At 38.7% G+C, this 13,695-nt stretch overlaps 2 protein-coding genes across 6 annotated transcripts; one reads left to right on the top strand and one right to left on the bottom strand.

The window, feature by feature from the left end:
• Window positions 270–7,087, top strand: LOC109715301 (WD40 repeat-containing protein HOS15). 5 transcript variants are annotated; one of them, XR_002217585.1, is made up of 15 exons: window positions 270–490; window positions 1,368–1,513; window positions 1,616–1,928; window positions 2,869–2,963; window positions 3,065–3,111; window positions 3,513–3,663; window positions 3,867–3,930; window positions 4,382–4,540; window positions 4,660–4,781; window positions 5,048–5,145; window positions 5,400–5,474; window positions 6,002–6,055; window positions 6,134–6,207; window positions 6,314–6,388; window positions 6,723–6,785. XR_002217585.1 is itself a non-coding variant. In XM_020240239.1 (14 exons), the coding sequence occupies exons 1-14, from the start codon at window positions 424–426 to the stop codon at window positions 6,940–6,942; spliced, it is 1,662 nt and encodes a 553-aa protein (XP_020095828.1). In that variant the 5' UTR covers window positions 270–423; the 3' UTR covers window positions 6,943–7,087. The 5 variants fall into 5 exon arrangements, 2 of the variants coding, with proteins under 2 accessions (XP_020095828.1, XP_020095829.1); XR_002217588.1 differs by lacking the exons at window positions 5,048–5,145; window positions 6,723–6,785 and adding an exon at window positions 5,604–5,664 and having other exon boundaries at window positions 6,314–6,382; XM_020240239.1 differs by lacking the exon at window positions 5,048–5,145 and having other exon boundaries at window positions 6,723–7,087.
• Window positions 7,186–13,473, bottom strand: LOC109715365 (isoflavone 2'-hydroxylase-like). Its single transcript, XM_020240343.1, has 5 exons — window positions 12,888–13,473; window positions 12,136–12,376; window positions 10,463–11,052; window positions 9,523–9,951; window positions 7,186–8,010 (listed from the first exon to the last, which is right to left on the bottom strand). Exons 1-5 carry the CDS (start codon window positions 13,410–13,412, stop codon window positions 7,396–7,398), a joined length of 2,400 nt encoding a protein of 799 aa, XP_020095932.1. The 5' UTR covers window positions 13,413–13,473; the 3' UTR covers window positions 7,186–7,395.

The raw sequence follows: 13,695 nt of genomic DNA, 5'->3' as shown, positions 1-13,695 counted from the left end.
TTTTTAAAAATGTTTGACACGTTTCGAAGCATTAACTAGAATTTATTTTTTCATTAATAAATAAACATTATACAGAAGTAATAACAATATATATATATATATATATATATATTTTTAAAAAAAGTAGGCCGTTTTGTATTTGGTACTAGGCCGAGCCTCTTTGGCCCATTTAGGTTCAAAATTATATGGCCATTAATGGTTCGACCCGGCCCATTTTACATTTCATAAGTAATAGGTTTTTAATTTTATTATTTTTCTGGGCTTTCCTCTTCGTTCTCCCAAACCGTTTGCTCCCGAAGAAGCAATTCCCGGAGAGAGAGAAGCGCCTCCTCTCTCTCTCATCCTCTTCCCCGGGAGGAACCTCTCTCTCTCTCTCTCTCTCTCTCTCTCTCTCTATATGTTCGTGCTATCACTAGGGTTTCGATGTCGAAGTCCACAATCACCTCTGTAGAGCTCAATTACCTCGTCTTTCGATACCTCCACGAATCAGGTTCTTCTCTCTCTCTCTCGATCTCGATCTCGATCTCCAAGTTCCGTCGTTAAATTTGATTTTTTTTTTCTGATTATTCGCGTTGTTCTTCAGAATTGTTACCTGTATAATTTTTTGTTCCGTCGCGTTGGGTTCTGCCAGGGTTTTTTTGACCTAATTTTTTGTAATTTAGGCACATGAATTCGTGGTAGCTGCAAACATTTTAGATCGTTTAACGCTGTAGAGCGACTTTTGAAGTTGGATCGATTGTTAGTGAACTGCTTTTGTAGCTGCTCTTAACCTTTGTTTACTGTGCTTAGAAGAGTTTGTTGTGTTGTTTTTTATGTTTCTGATCACTGTAGCTCGAGTATTTTTATTTGAAATAACAAGATTTGATGCTTTGCTTGAAAATTTGAATTTTTTGGGGCAACTTGGAGACTTCTCAACTTTGACTTGCTTTGATTTGAGTTACTTTTACAAATTCAATTAGCTCCATTAGCTATCAACTATTAGTAGATAACAAAAATGCCATAATGTTAGTTCCATTCCAGCAACTGAAAAATTTGTTTGCACTGGCCAAACATAAGAGAAACGCCATAGGAGGCATCATAAGAGAAAGAGGTGAGGGGTCTATCTAAAAATAAGCTATAGTTGAGGGGGTCCTTATACCTTTTTTTTTTTCTCTCTTTCTATAACATAAAGTTGCTAGTCAATAGTCATTGTTTTCAATTAGTTTCCCAGATGGTTCTCTCTTGTTTTAAACTATTTAATGCTCGACGTAGTTCTATTACTTTTACTTTGGCCTTTCGTCTTGTTAGCAAGAAAAAATGAGAGCAAATTATACAGTGAAAAGTTAGTTGGATCTGTGATGCTAACGCTTGTTATGTGAAATTTGCAGGATTTGCTCACTCAGCATTTTGTTTAGGATATGAAGCAGGGATTCACAGATCTAATATTGATGGAAATATAATTCCACCTGGTGCTCTTATTACCATTGTACAAAAAGGTCTTCAATATATAGAGTTAGAGGCTAACGTTAGCAATGTAAGTTTTTTGTGTCATAGTCTTGTCATCTAATTTATTCGTTTTCTTGGTCTATTGTTAGATAACATTTTTCCCCCTTCGTTATGCTTCTTGTTTTGGCAGAGCGATATAGATGTCGATGAGGAATTTTCTCTCTTACAACCTCTGGATCTTATTACAAAAGATGTGAACGAGCTACAAGAAATTATAAGGGAGAGGAAAAGGAAGAAATATCAGCATGAGCAAGATAAGGACAAGGAAAAAGATAGAGAACGGACTCTTGGAGGTGAAAAGGAGAAGGAAAGACATGATAGAGATCAAGAGAGGGATAAAGAAAAGATGGAAAAGGATAAAGAGCAAGAAAAGGACAGAGAAAAGGATAAGCAGCATGGTGAGCGCAAAGATAAGGCCAGACTTGATGAAAATGGAGCTGGAGGTAAAGAGACCTGCAAGAAACTTAAAACTTATTTCCTCTTTTTTGTTGCCTGTAGGCTACCTATATTAGATAAACAACATATTCCTTTTTCTGTTTTTCTGTAAGAATACAAGCATTCTTATGATGGAAGCCTGGAATCGTCAAAGTTCAAAACACAAGCAAATCTTTTACAATGTTACTCGTTACTGTTCCATCCTCTAATAGCATTTATGTAATATACTCATATTTATATCTGCATTTTCTTTCAAATTGATCAAAGTTTGTGATGTACTGAATACTCATTATATTTAGTTGATTTATAATTGTTTAATTCCTTCAGACATTGGAGCATTAAGGAAGATCCAGTATATTTTGCTGAATCTCTAGAGATCAAACATGTCGAACATGCGTGAATGTTACGCATGCTGTATACTGCTGCTGTACCTGTACTATTTGCAATGCTTTCATTATACCTGATAGATTGTGTTTTTCTATTTTGTTGGACTTACATGTAGTTAATTAGTTCCCTTCATATGGATGACGTCATTAAAGTACCATGTTATATGCTAATTTGAGAAGTTCTGTTGGTTAGGCTCTCCGTATATTGGACCTTGTTGAGAGTGATATCTCGTTAGTTCGATATCTCGAAATGCTCCTTTGTCATGCCCTCGGTCTGAAAGCTAAGCCAGGGTCATGTGTTAACACATGCTGCACACCTAGAGGGGTTAACATCTAACTGTCTAAGCATGTGGTGCAACATGTTGCATGTAAATGAATTTATACTGTTTTCTTGGATGTAGTCTAATCGACTTACTCCAGGTGATCTTTACCTAACTAAGCGCACATCCTCGCCACATAGCCCCGGTCTCACCTTTGCTAATTAGTTATGTACTAATTTCTTTAGTTTCATCGCTGTCATCTGGTGGACATATTTCACTCATTCACCTTGATTGTCTAATAGGGCCTGAACCAACTGATGCCGCCCCAAGCTCTCACCCAGTCACTAGTGAGATATCTAGTTCTGACGTAACTATATTGGAAGGCCACTGTTCTGAGGTCTGATACTTTTTTACATTTCTTTATGTCATATACTGCCTGTTGATTATGAGATTCTAACTGTTCCTGCTTTCATATATTTCCATTTTTTATGCATTTAGGTATTTGCGTGTGCTTGGAGCCCAGCAGGTTCTCTTCTAGCATCTGGGTGGGTATTAGACTAAAGCATACTTATAATACTAGGTTTGTCATTTATGTTGTTAACTTGTTATCCATTTTTACTTTGTTCATTTTGCATCGCATGCTAAGTTTCATATGTTGCACTTAGTTTCTTCTATTGCAAGCTCCACTAATAGACCTCTTTTTACCTACTCTTTTCATTCTAATTTGCAAACTATTATGAACATAGAGTAATGTCCCCACTGGTTGACATATTCAAGTTCAGACATCAAGCTCCAAGAGCTTCAATTAAGCTTGTTGTAGCTGTCCTCTCAGAATCTTCAAGCACAAATTTTGCAACTTGAAATGCTAATTTGCTTCCATGTGCATATGTTTTAGATATTCGCTCCAGTTACAAGAAACAATTTGAGTCATTTTGTGATTGGGCAGGTCTGGGGATTCAACGGCAAGAATTTGGACGATTCCAGATGGTCCTTGTGGTTCTAGTGTGCAAGCATTTCCCCCAACTGCTCATGTTCTGAAACATTTTAAAGGGCGAACTAATGAGAAGAGCAAGGATGTCACCACACTTGATTGGAATGTAGTCTCTCTCTCTCTCTCTCTCTCTCTCTCTCTCTCTCTCTCTCTCTCAGTGATTTCCTTTTCTCTTGAAATAACAAATCTGCTTCTATATTATCTTTCTTATTCACAAATTTGTATTCTGCAATTGGTTTCTCTTTCTCCTCTCATTGTACTATTTGGAACCTTTTTCTCATATTCTTTTCCTATGTGGAACTATTACAGGGAGAAGGTACTTTACTAGCTACAGGTTCATATGATGGACATGCAAGAATATGGAGTAAGGATGGTAAGGCTTTGATTTTTCCGTTGAAGAAATTGCTTTATGGTTCGTCACTTTATATTGTCATATGACCCGAACATCTCTTCTAAACAAAATAGGTTAGTCCTTATTTTATGGTTCTGAGCTGTTTTAATGAATGTGAACGAGATTATAAGCATATATTCTATGACATTAATGAGTTATTAATAGAGCCGAAGCCCTATACTCAGCAGGAGCTGGAGGACAATCGCTCAGTTACTTAGTGATAAAGAGACAATAATAGCCTAATGGACAGAAAAGCTTCTTTAGCTCCAACGATTTGTACTTTCCCCCATTCACTCTGTCTCCAATCCTTGCAGCCTATTATTTTTCAATTCACAATTAACTTATGTAACTTATTTTCATTTTGGGTTTTTGCATATCTTTCATTGTAATTACTACTGGTATTTCCTTTGTGTTGGTTCAATAACATGAGCAGGGGAGTTGAAGAATACTTTGATCAAGCATAAGGGACCAATATTTTCTTTGAAATGGAACAAAAAGGGTGATTTCCTCCTTAGTGGAAGTGTTGACAAAACTGCTATTGTGTGGGACACGAAGACATGGGAGTGTAAACAACAATTTGAGTTTCATTCAGGTGCTGATATTGTTGATTTACTTAGAATTACGTTTACCTATAAATTAAGATTATACTTAACTATGCTTGTAGGCTTCAAAGTCTTACCTAGTATTTCGTTTATCCTTTTACTTTTCCAGCTCCAACACTTGACGTTGATTGGAGAAACAATAATTCTTTTGCAACATGCTCAACTGATAACATGATCTATGTTTGCAAGATTGGAGAGTCTCGCCCAGTCAAGGCATTCTCTGGGCATCAGGTTTTCTTTTCCTATTTAACTGAGATAGTCATATTTTGATTCTTTGAACAATTATTGGCGTCCAATGGTCTCGAATTGCTCCGCCTAATGGGTAAACGATGTACGAATCTCTATAACTATGTTGCTCCCTTAAAAGTTTAGTCTCAATGTGACACTCGCATTAATACATTTCAATCTACAACACAAGAACCAAACCTTGTAGTCTTACCTATATAAATTTTGTAATGAACTAAGGGATGCTCTATTTTTTCCTTTTCATGTTGAAGCGCATGTTGGAAGTAAGACATGCAAAGCATTTATTGAAACTTCCACACATGATTCTTCGTATACTTGTGGATGAAGTTCCACAATCTGTAGTTAATAGGTTGGTCATTAGATTTCTTTTTTCTTTTTCTTTTTTTTTACAAGATGAAATTCCTACCCCTCTCTCTCTCATACATACACACACTGAGAACCAAATAGATATGATGTCATTCCAAGTTAAAATGATATAAAAAAGCATGGCGTGTTAGTGCATGATAGATGAAGGATGAAAAATAGCTGCTGGTTAATTACTGGTGTAGCATCATCGAATATGCATATGAGGTTAACTTTTTTCCACATCATATTTTTTTTCAGGGTGAAGTTAATGCTATCAAATGGGATCCAACTGGTTCTTTGCTGGCTTCATGCGCTGATGATGGGACTGCAAAGGTACATAATCATGTCTGCACGGAGAAGTTTATGAGAAATAGTTCTACTTAATTGGCATTAGCAATTTTCATTACTATTTTTTTTCACCTTAATAATTGAGCTGAACTTTTTCCGGATTGGTGCATGCAGTGGAGTTTAGGTCAACTTATTGACCTTTCGAACCCCGGCTGTGGGATATCTTCTAAAAATTGTTAGCAATCTGTTGGATTCTTTTCATCATTTATTGCTTGTAAGCATACATCTTGAGATTGTTTGATAAATCCCTTCGTTTGTTCGGTGGGTTAGTGCACCTATCTATTAACTATAGTGTGACCTATTTAGCTTATTCGATCCTGGTTTTGAGATATCTTCTAAAAAATTGACCCCATTATAGCAGTCTGTGGGATAATTGTTTCTTTGTTGCTAGTAATATGAAGTGTACACCTTAGATTGCTTAATAGCTGGCTCTTTTCATTCTAGGCTTGACTTTCTTTCGTATAATTATGTACTTCAATATCAGATCTGATAACTTAATTAAATTTTGGCAGATATGGAGTCCGAAGCAGGACAAGTTTTTGTATGATTTCAAGGATCACAGCAAGGTTCTAATCCTTTTCTGAGTAGCACCTACTCTTTATAGGCATCCATCTTGCTAATAGATCAACAACTTTCTTTTCCAGGAAATATATACAATCAAATGGAGCCCCACAGGCCAGGGAACAAACAACCCTAATCACCAACTAGTGTTGGCAAGGCAAGAATTTTCCTACTTTCTGTACACATGTATTTCTCATGTTAGTAGTTTCTGAGCATTCTGTTGTCACGGCTTTAATTGATTAATGATGTTGACTTATGTTTAGTGCATCCTTTGACTCAACTATCAAGCTATGGGATGTAGATCAAGGGCGCCTTTTGTACAGCTTGAACGGCCACAGGTAATTGTGACTCCGGTCCTTAGAATATCGATTTTGATGATTTAGTCATTGCAAATTGTCCTGTGAAACACTCTAGTCCTTTTATTATTCTACTGCCAGAAGAAAGATGCCATGCCAGCACGATAGTTACGGTTTGCTCAATGGTAGACTAATTTAAAGAACTTTATCATTGCACGGGATAAACTTTAGGGACCAAATTGTTAGAAATGGAACTACCATGGAGTCATGATCAAACATCAGTGGCTGAATTTGTAATTGACCCTAGGCATAGGTACATAGTAGTGCTCCCATGTATTTCTTACGGTAACTTCTCTGTTGCACAATACAACTACAGGCAACCTGTATATTCTGTCGCGTTTAGCCCCAACGGTGAGTACTTGGCAAGCGGATCGTTAGATCAGTGCCTGCACATATGGTCAGTAAAAGAAGGGAGGATATTGAAGACCTACAGAGGCGGCGGCGGCATCTTCGAAGTGTGCTGGAACAAAGAAGGCGATAAGATTGCTGCATGTTTCTCTAACAACACTGTATGTGTTATGGATTTCAAAATATAGTGAGATGTTATGATGCTGTAGGCTTTCAGATTTAATGATAGGCTTCCTACATTTCTCATTGAAAAGTTATGCTGTTGTTTAACGGATTCTCCGCAGATTGTCGTCTGGCAAATTAATGTGATTATATGGTACTGATGTTTGAAAAGATTTTTGTTTGTCATATTAATCTAATCCCTCTTGAAGCAAGGTTGTGACGAAGTTGTTTAAGACAAAGCAAATAAAAAGTCGAAGAGGCGTCAAACAAAGGAAAAACGAACTTGAATAAAGGCAGATACTTTGAAAGGTTTACATAGGAAACTACATAAACGATCATACTATTACCAGAGATGTACTATAGTAGTTCATCACCCCTTAACGTACGCATACAAGCCAGTGGTCTGGTGCTGCTGTACTAGCTTTCATATATAGTTTCTTTTATTCCTGCGTTTGTGAAATGCAACTCATGATATGCATTTAGAGCTTGGAAAGTAAATCGATCATGTTCGGGCGCGGCCGAACCAGTGCTTCCAGAGGCAATGCCTTGGGCAGAGTCAGCCCCATTCCTTCAGTCATGTCCACCTCCTCCTCCCCAACTCTCTTCCACTCGAAACACTGTATCATCGTCGCGAGCAACAGCGACGCCTCCCGCGTGGCGAGGCCCTCCCCGGGGCACCGTCGCCGCCCCATCCCGAACGGAATCATCCACCCCTTCTCTTCTCTCCCAGCTTCAAACCTCTCCGGCTTAAACTTCGTAGGCTCGCGCCATACAGCGGGGTCTCTGTGGATGGCGTAGGCATTGACCAGTAGCATGGTGCCTTGCGGCACGGTGTAGTTTGCGATGGTTAGCTCCGTCGCAGATTCGTGGGGGACGAGGAGGGGCCCTCCGGGGTAGAGGCGGAGAGTCTCGGTGAAGACGCAGCGGAGATAGGGGAGGTTCGCGATGTCCGACTCCTCCACTAAGCGATCGGTGCCCACACGAACGTCGATCTCCGTCGCCGCTTTTCTCAGGACTTCAGGATTGTTGAGGAGGAGCGACATGGCCCACTCGATGGTGTTCGACGTCGTATCCGTTCCCGCTGATAACAAGCTCTTTCAAAAAGCAACAGTTATAAGGGTTATAATTAATTACTGATTCATGCATGCCTTGTTAAGTTGGGTGTAATAGGAGCAAAAACTATACTATAAGGATAATTTTTGTATGGACTAACAAGAAGTGTTCCGAGGTGTTCAAATGGAGTTTGACTAGAAATTAAGGAATCAGGAACGTGGTTATTATTATTAATTATTATCAGATGCAACGAAAGCAACGGTATGAAACCACGTGACGATCCCGCCGCGACCAATCCACTTTTGTCGGGTTTAGGTAACGCCCACATGTTAGGCTATGTGTATATGCTGCGTCCATCGAAAATATTTTAGATATCTTATTAGTTTGCTGAAAAAAGATAAGATTTTATCTGTTTCAAATTAAAATTTTGATATGAGTCATTAAATTCTTAGTCGACTGATATATCGTTAATACTCTAGTGTCCTAAATTGTATACAAATATTATTATACATATTTAATAATATGTAAGAGCTATATTTAGGAGGTATATAATTACTACTCTTTTAGTTTTCTTTTTTTTCGAGTATTGCTGTAAATAGTAAAAACATTTTTTTTATAAATTACTAATATATTAATGCATATAATATGATAAATAAATGTATATTATTGTTAGATAAATAATTTAGAAAAGAACTTTTGTGGGGCATCCAAGTAACAACATTGATTGGTAAAATGAATGCACATGACTATAACATCATTAAGGGACTGTTTGGTTGTATGTAGTTGTAACTGCACTATAGTTGTAACTACATGTAAATATAAATTTCGTATTTGGTTTGATGTATTTAACTCCAACTGCTATAGTAGGAATGCAGGAGGAGGCCCAAATGCAGCAGTTCGAACTATGCTCAAATTGACCGCAGTTCCAACTGCAGCAGTTGGAGAAAGTAACCTTATATAAAAAGAATGCTTACCCCCTCAATATTTTTTAAATAAATTTTTTTTTTTTTTTTTACTTTGAAGGTATTCTCACCGTCATATATATAAAATGATAAAATTTTAAAAATTAATTTTCAACTATATGCAACCAAATAAATTATTTATATTTGTAGCGCTTTCTACTATATTCAGTCAAACAGGATTCATATAGTTATAACTATTGTATTTTTAACTCCATGCATATCTAATTATACAATATTTATAATTATATCTAACTAATCGGCCCTTTATCCATCCCACTCCCATACGTGGCTATGCCGGACCAAAAGTGACAGAGCTAAAATTTATGTTGACCTGTCAACTACTACAGCCCATTTAATTACCGAAGATCGTCCAAATTTATTTTTTTCTAACTAATATTTTTCTAATATTTAGTTACTTTAGCTTATTTTTAGAAAACTTTAATTGAGAATTTAATTGGTCAGTACCTGACTTGAGTGATGTAGTTAGTAAAATTTGCAGTTTCACATAAAGTATTCAGAATAGTTAAATTTAACATAATCATAATTTTTTAAAAATATACATACGAAAAAAGAAAAGAGAGACAGACTCACAAAGGCAAGTGCTTTGATGGTTTCATCGGTATAGAAATCAGGATCTTGCTTCTGCGACTCAAGCAGATCTCCGATCATAGTCTGCTCCTTCTTGATCTCCTCCTCGCTTTCTCTCCTCTTCTCGTCGACAATCTTCTGGCTCAGCTCTTCTCTCTCCTTCAGCAATTTCCTCATCCTTTTCTCGGCCCCTCCGATATCAAACCACCTTAGCATGGGTAGAAAGTCTCCTAAGTTTGAAGCCGAATCGGCCAACAAGAAGGTCTCTTCCACCATCTCCCTGAATCGCTTCGCGGCCTCCGACCCTCCGACTCCCTCGCCTTGTGAGAAGGTGTACTTTCGCCCTGCTATCATCCTCATCATCACATTCAGTGCTAGATCGAACAACCTCGACTTCATCTCCACCTTGGTGAACGACGACGACTCGTCATTCTATATCCAAAATAATTAATTAGTTGTTTCCACAGTTAATAATTACTATATAGCCTATGTATAATTAGTTAGTAGGATTGAAAAGAGATCAATAAGCATAAATATTACAAATATATGCATATATTATATGCATGAAAGAAGATTAGCAATAACAAGAAGGTGAGACGGAGAAGATGAAGTGATTTTTTGACGTACGGTAAATCTGTGACTATTTATTGGAAAGTTCTAAAAAATCCCCTTGTTATTTAGCATATATATTATTTTCTATCTTATTATAGTTCAAATTAAGTGTAATATTTTGTTTTTCTGAAAAGTCTACATTAGTTTTCTATAAATAATTGGGACCTGTTATCAAAAAAAGCAGTAAAATTCTTACACTTACGAATTAATTAATTCTTATAGAAAACTAATTAAACCAACAAACCGTGCACCATGCGCGCATCCAAGAGCAAAGTACGTAATAAAAGAAAAAAACGCACGTAGCTAGCTAGGCAGGTGCGTACGTACGTACCTTGTTCGCGTTCCAATCGGAGAAGATCCTCCGGGCAATTCCCCGCACCTCCTCGGTGCGGAACGCGGCGCACGCGGTGAGGCGGTGCGTCGAGAGCACCTCGGCGGTGGCGATGCGGCGCAGGTTGCGCCACAGGGGCCCGTAGTTGGCGAACGCCAGCGTGGTGTAGTCGTGGGTGAGGTACTTCATCGACGGGAGCCGCGGCCGGTTCGCGAAGGCCACGTCGTTCGCGGCGCTGAAGCACTGCTCCGCCGCGCCGCGCGACGCGACCACGAGCACCGGGCGGGAGCCGAGGCGGAGGAGGAGGACGGGGCCGTGGTGGTCGGTGATCGCCGCGAGGCCGCGGTGGAGCGGGCGCTTCAGCAGGTGCAGGTGGCCGACGATCGGCAGCGACGGCGGGCTCGGCGGAAGCTTCTTGCTTTCAATATTGCTTCTATTGTTTATTGCAGAGAAGAAGAGGTTGATGATGAGTGTGAGTAGGATGGCAATTGTGATGGAGGTCAAGTAGTAGGGGAGTGTTTCCATTGCCCCTGCTGTTGATAAGCTTGGAGTAAGAACAGCAGTACTGGGGCAATAGAGTGTGTAGTGTGGGATACATGTGTGTGTGTGTGTGTGTATATATATATATATATATATATATATATATATATATATATATATAAAAGAAATGCTGCCTCAACCACCTTTTTTTTTAATTGCAATTTTATAATGCCCTTATTCAAGAATGATAAGCTTTTATAATAAAAATCTCTGCCTCAACCACCTTTTTTTTTTTAATTGCAATTGTATAATGCCCTTATTCAAGAATGATAAGCTTTTAAAAGTATCACCCCTTGGTGCTTCTAAAAGTATTCTACCTTATTTATATATATATATATATATATATAATAAACCACCACCATCTCAACCCTACTTCTTTCCATTCAATGGCTAAAAACTCAAAAATACCACCCCTTGGTGCTTTTGAGGGTATTCTAGCTCAACTATATATATATATATATATATATATATATAGAGAGAGAGAGAGAGAGAGAGAGAGAGAGAGAGAGAGAGAGAGTCCGGCTACTATACTTTTATGAGCATTTGCTCTCTTATACTCATAAGTTTTCTGCTCTTAGATTTATTTCATTGATCATTTGCATCCGTTATATCATACTATTCAACCAACTACCCACTCAACCCTAGGGGACTACTATCATTCAAAGTTGGGACCACCGTTATGCTAACCACACATCCCATCAATCAATGATTAAAAATTTATGAGTACAAAGGGTTCTATACTCATAAGAGTATAGTAGCCCCAGCCTATATATATATATATATATATATATATTATATTATATATTGATAGAACTTAAGTATCACCCCTATGCTTTTAGGTTTGCATACTGATCTACTCCTTATACTAATAATTGGATCAAACACTTTCCACTATAAACTACCACCTCAAAATCTTACATTTCTCCATCCAATGGTTAAAAACTCAAAAGCACCACCTCATTGGTGCTTTTGTGAGTATTCTAGCCGAACTATATATATATATATATATAATGATGTGGGCTTTATAGGGTTAAGTGGGTTATTGGTTTAATAATATAATCTAACGGGTGAAAATAATCAAAGGGTTAAATCTAACGGCGGAAAACTTGATAGAACCAAACACTTGATACTACCTCCGATATCAAACCACCTTAGCATGGGTAGAAAGTCTCCTAAGTTTGAAGCCGAATCGGCCAACAAGAAGGTCTCTTCCACCATCTCCCTGAATCGCTTCGCGGCCTCCGACCCTCCGACTCCCTCGCCTTGTGAGAAGGTGTACTTTCGCCCTGCTATCATCCTCATCATCACATTCAGTGCTAGATCGAACAACCTCGACTTCATCTCCACCTTGGTGAACGACGACGACTCGTCATTCTATATCCAAAATAATTAATTAGTTGTTTCCACAGTTAATAATTACTATATAGCCTATGTATAATTAGTTAGTAGGATTGAAAAGAGATCAATAAGCATAAATATTACAAATATATGCATATATTATATGCATGAAAGAAGATTAGCAATAACAAGAAGGTGAGACGGAGAAGATGAAGTGATTTTTTGACGTACGGTAAATCTGTGACTATTTATTGGAAAGTTCTAAAAAATCCCCTTGTTATTTAGCATATATATTATTTTCTATCTTATTATAGTTCAAATTAAGTGTAATATTTTGTTTTTCTGAAAAGTCTACATTAGTTTTCTATAAATAATTGGGACCTGTTATCAAAAAAAGCAGTAAAATTCTTACACTTACGAATTAATTAATTCTTATAGAAAACTAATTAAACCAACAAACCGTGCACCATGCGCGCATCCAAGAGCAAAGTACGTAATAAAAGAAAAAAACGCACGTAGCTAGCTAGGCAGGTGCGTACGTACGTACCTTGTTCGCGTTCCAATCGGAGAAGATCCTCCGGGCAATTCCCCGCACCTCCTCGGTGCGGAACGCGGCGCACGCGGTGAGGCGGTGCGTCGAGAGCACCTCGGCGGTGGCGATGCGGCGCAGGTTGCGCCACAGGGGCCCGTAGTTGGCGAACGCCAGCGTGGTGTAGTCGTGGGTGAGGTACTTCATCGACGGGAGCAGTGGCCGGTTCGCGAAGGCCACGTCGTTCGCGGCGCTGAAGCACTGCTCCGCCGCGCCGCGCGACGCGACCACGAGCACCGGGCGGGAGCCGAGGCGGAGGAGGAGGACGGGGCCGTGGTGGTCGGTGATCGCCGCGAGGCCGCGGTGGAGCGGGCGCTTCAGCAGGTGCAGGTGGCCGACGATCGGCAGCGACGGCGGGCTCGGCGGAAGCTTCTTGCTTTCAATATTGCTTCTATTGTTTATTGCAGAGAAGAAGAGGTTGATGATGAGTGTGAGTAGGATGGCAATTGTGATGGAGGTCAAGTAGTAGGGGAGTGTTTCCATTGCCCCTGCTGTTGATAAGCTTGGAGTAAGAACAGCAGTACTGGGGCAATAGAGTGTGTAGTGTGGGATACATGTGTGTGTGTGTGTGTGTATATATATATATATATATATATATATATATATATATATATATATAAAAGAAATGCTGCCTCAACCACCTTTTTTTTTAATTGCAATTTTATAATGCCCTTATTCAAGAATGATNGTCGGCCTGAGATGTATATATATATATATATATATCTATCCGACCTTATGATAGTTATCATAGTTCGCTAATCACGAT

The sequence above is a fragment of the Ananas comosus genome, linkage group 9 (assembly GCF_001540865.1).
Source record: "Ananas comosus cultivar F153 linkage group 9, ASM154086v1, whole genome shotgun sequence".
NCBI classification, from domain to species: Eukaryota; Viridiplantae; Streptophyta; class Magnoliopsida; order Poales; family Bromeliaceae; genus Ananas; species Ananas comosus.
The sequence above is the reverse complement of the archived record's forward strand: the minus strand, read 5'-3'. Positions and strand labels throughout refer to the sequence as shown.

Excerpts from the sequence above, each read along its gene's own strand:
- LOC109715301 (XM_020240239.1), top strand. The coding sequence starts at position 424 with ATGTCGAAGTCCACAATCACCTCTGTAGAGCTCAATTACCTCGTCTTT. Across the intron at positions 3,664-3,866 it reads TCACCACACTTGATTGGAAT|GGAGAAGGTACTTTACTAGC; the intron begins GTAGTCTCTCTC and ends GAACTATTACAG. Across the intron at positions 4,541-4,659 it reads ACAATTTGAGTTTCATTCAG|CTCCAACACTTGACGTTGAT; the intron begins GTGCTGATATTG and ends TTACTTTTCCAG.
- LOC109715365 (XM_020240343.1), bottom strand. The coding sequence starts at position 13,412 with ATGGAAACACTCCCCTACTACTTGACCTCCATCACAATTGCCATCCTA. Across the intron at positions 11,053-12,135 it reads AAGGTGGTTTGATATCGGAG|CACACTACACACTCTATTGC; the intron begins GTAGTATCAAGT and ends ACACATGTATCC. Across the intron at positions 8,011-9,522 it reads CCATCAAAGCACTTGCCTTT|AGCTTGTTATCAGCGGGAAC; the intron begins GTGAGTCTGTCT and ends GCTTTTTGAAAG.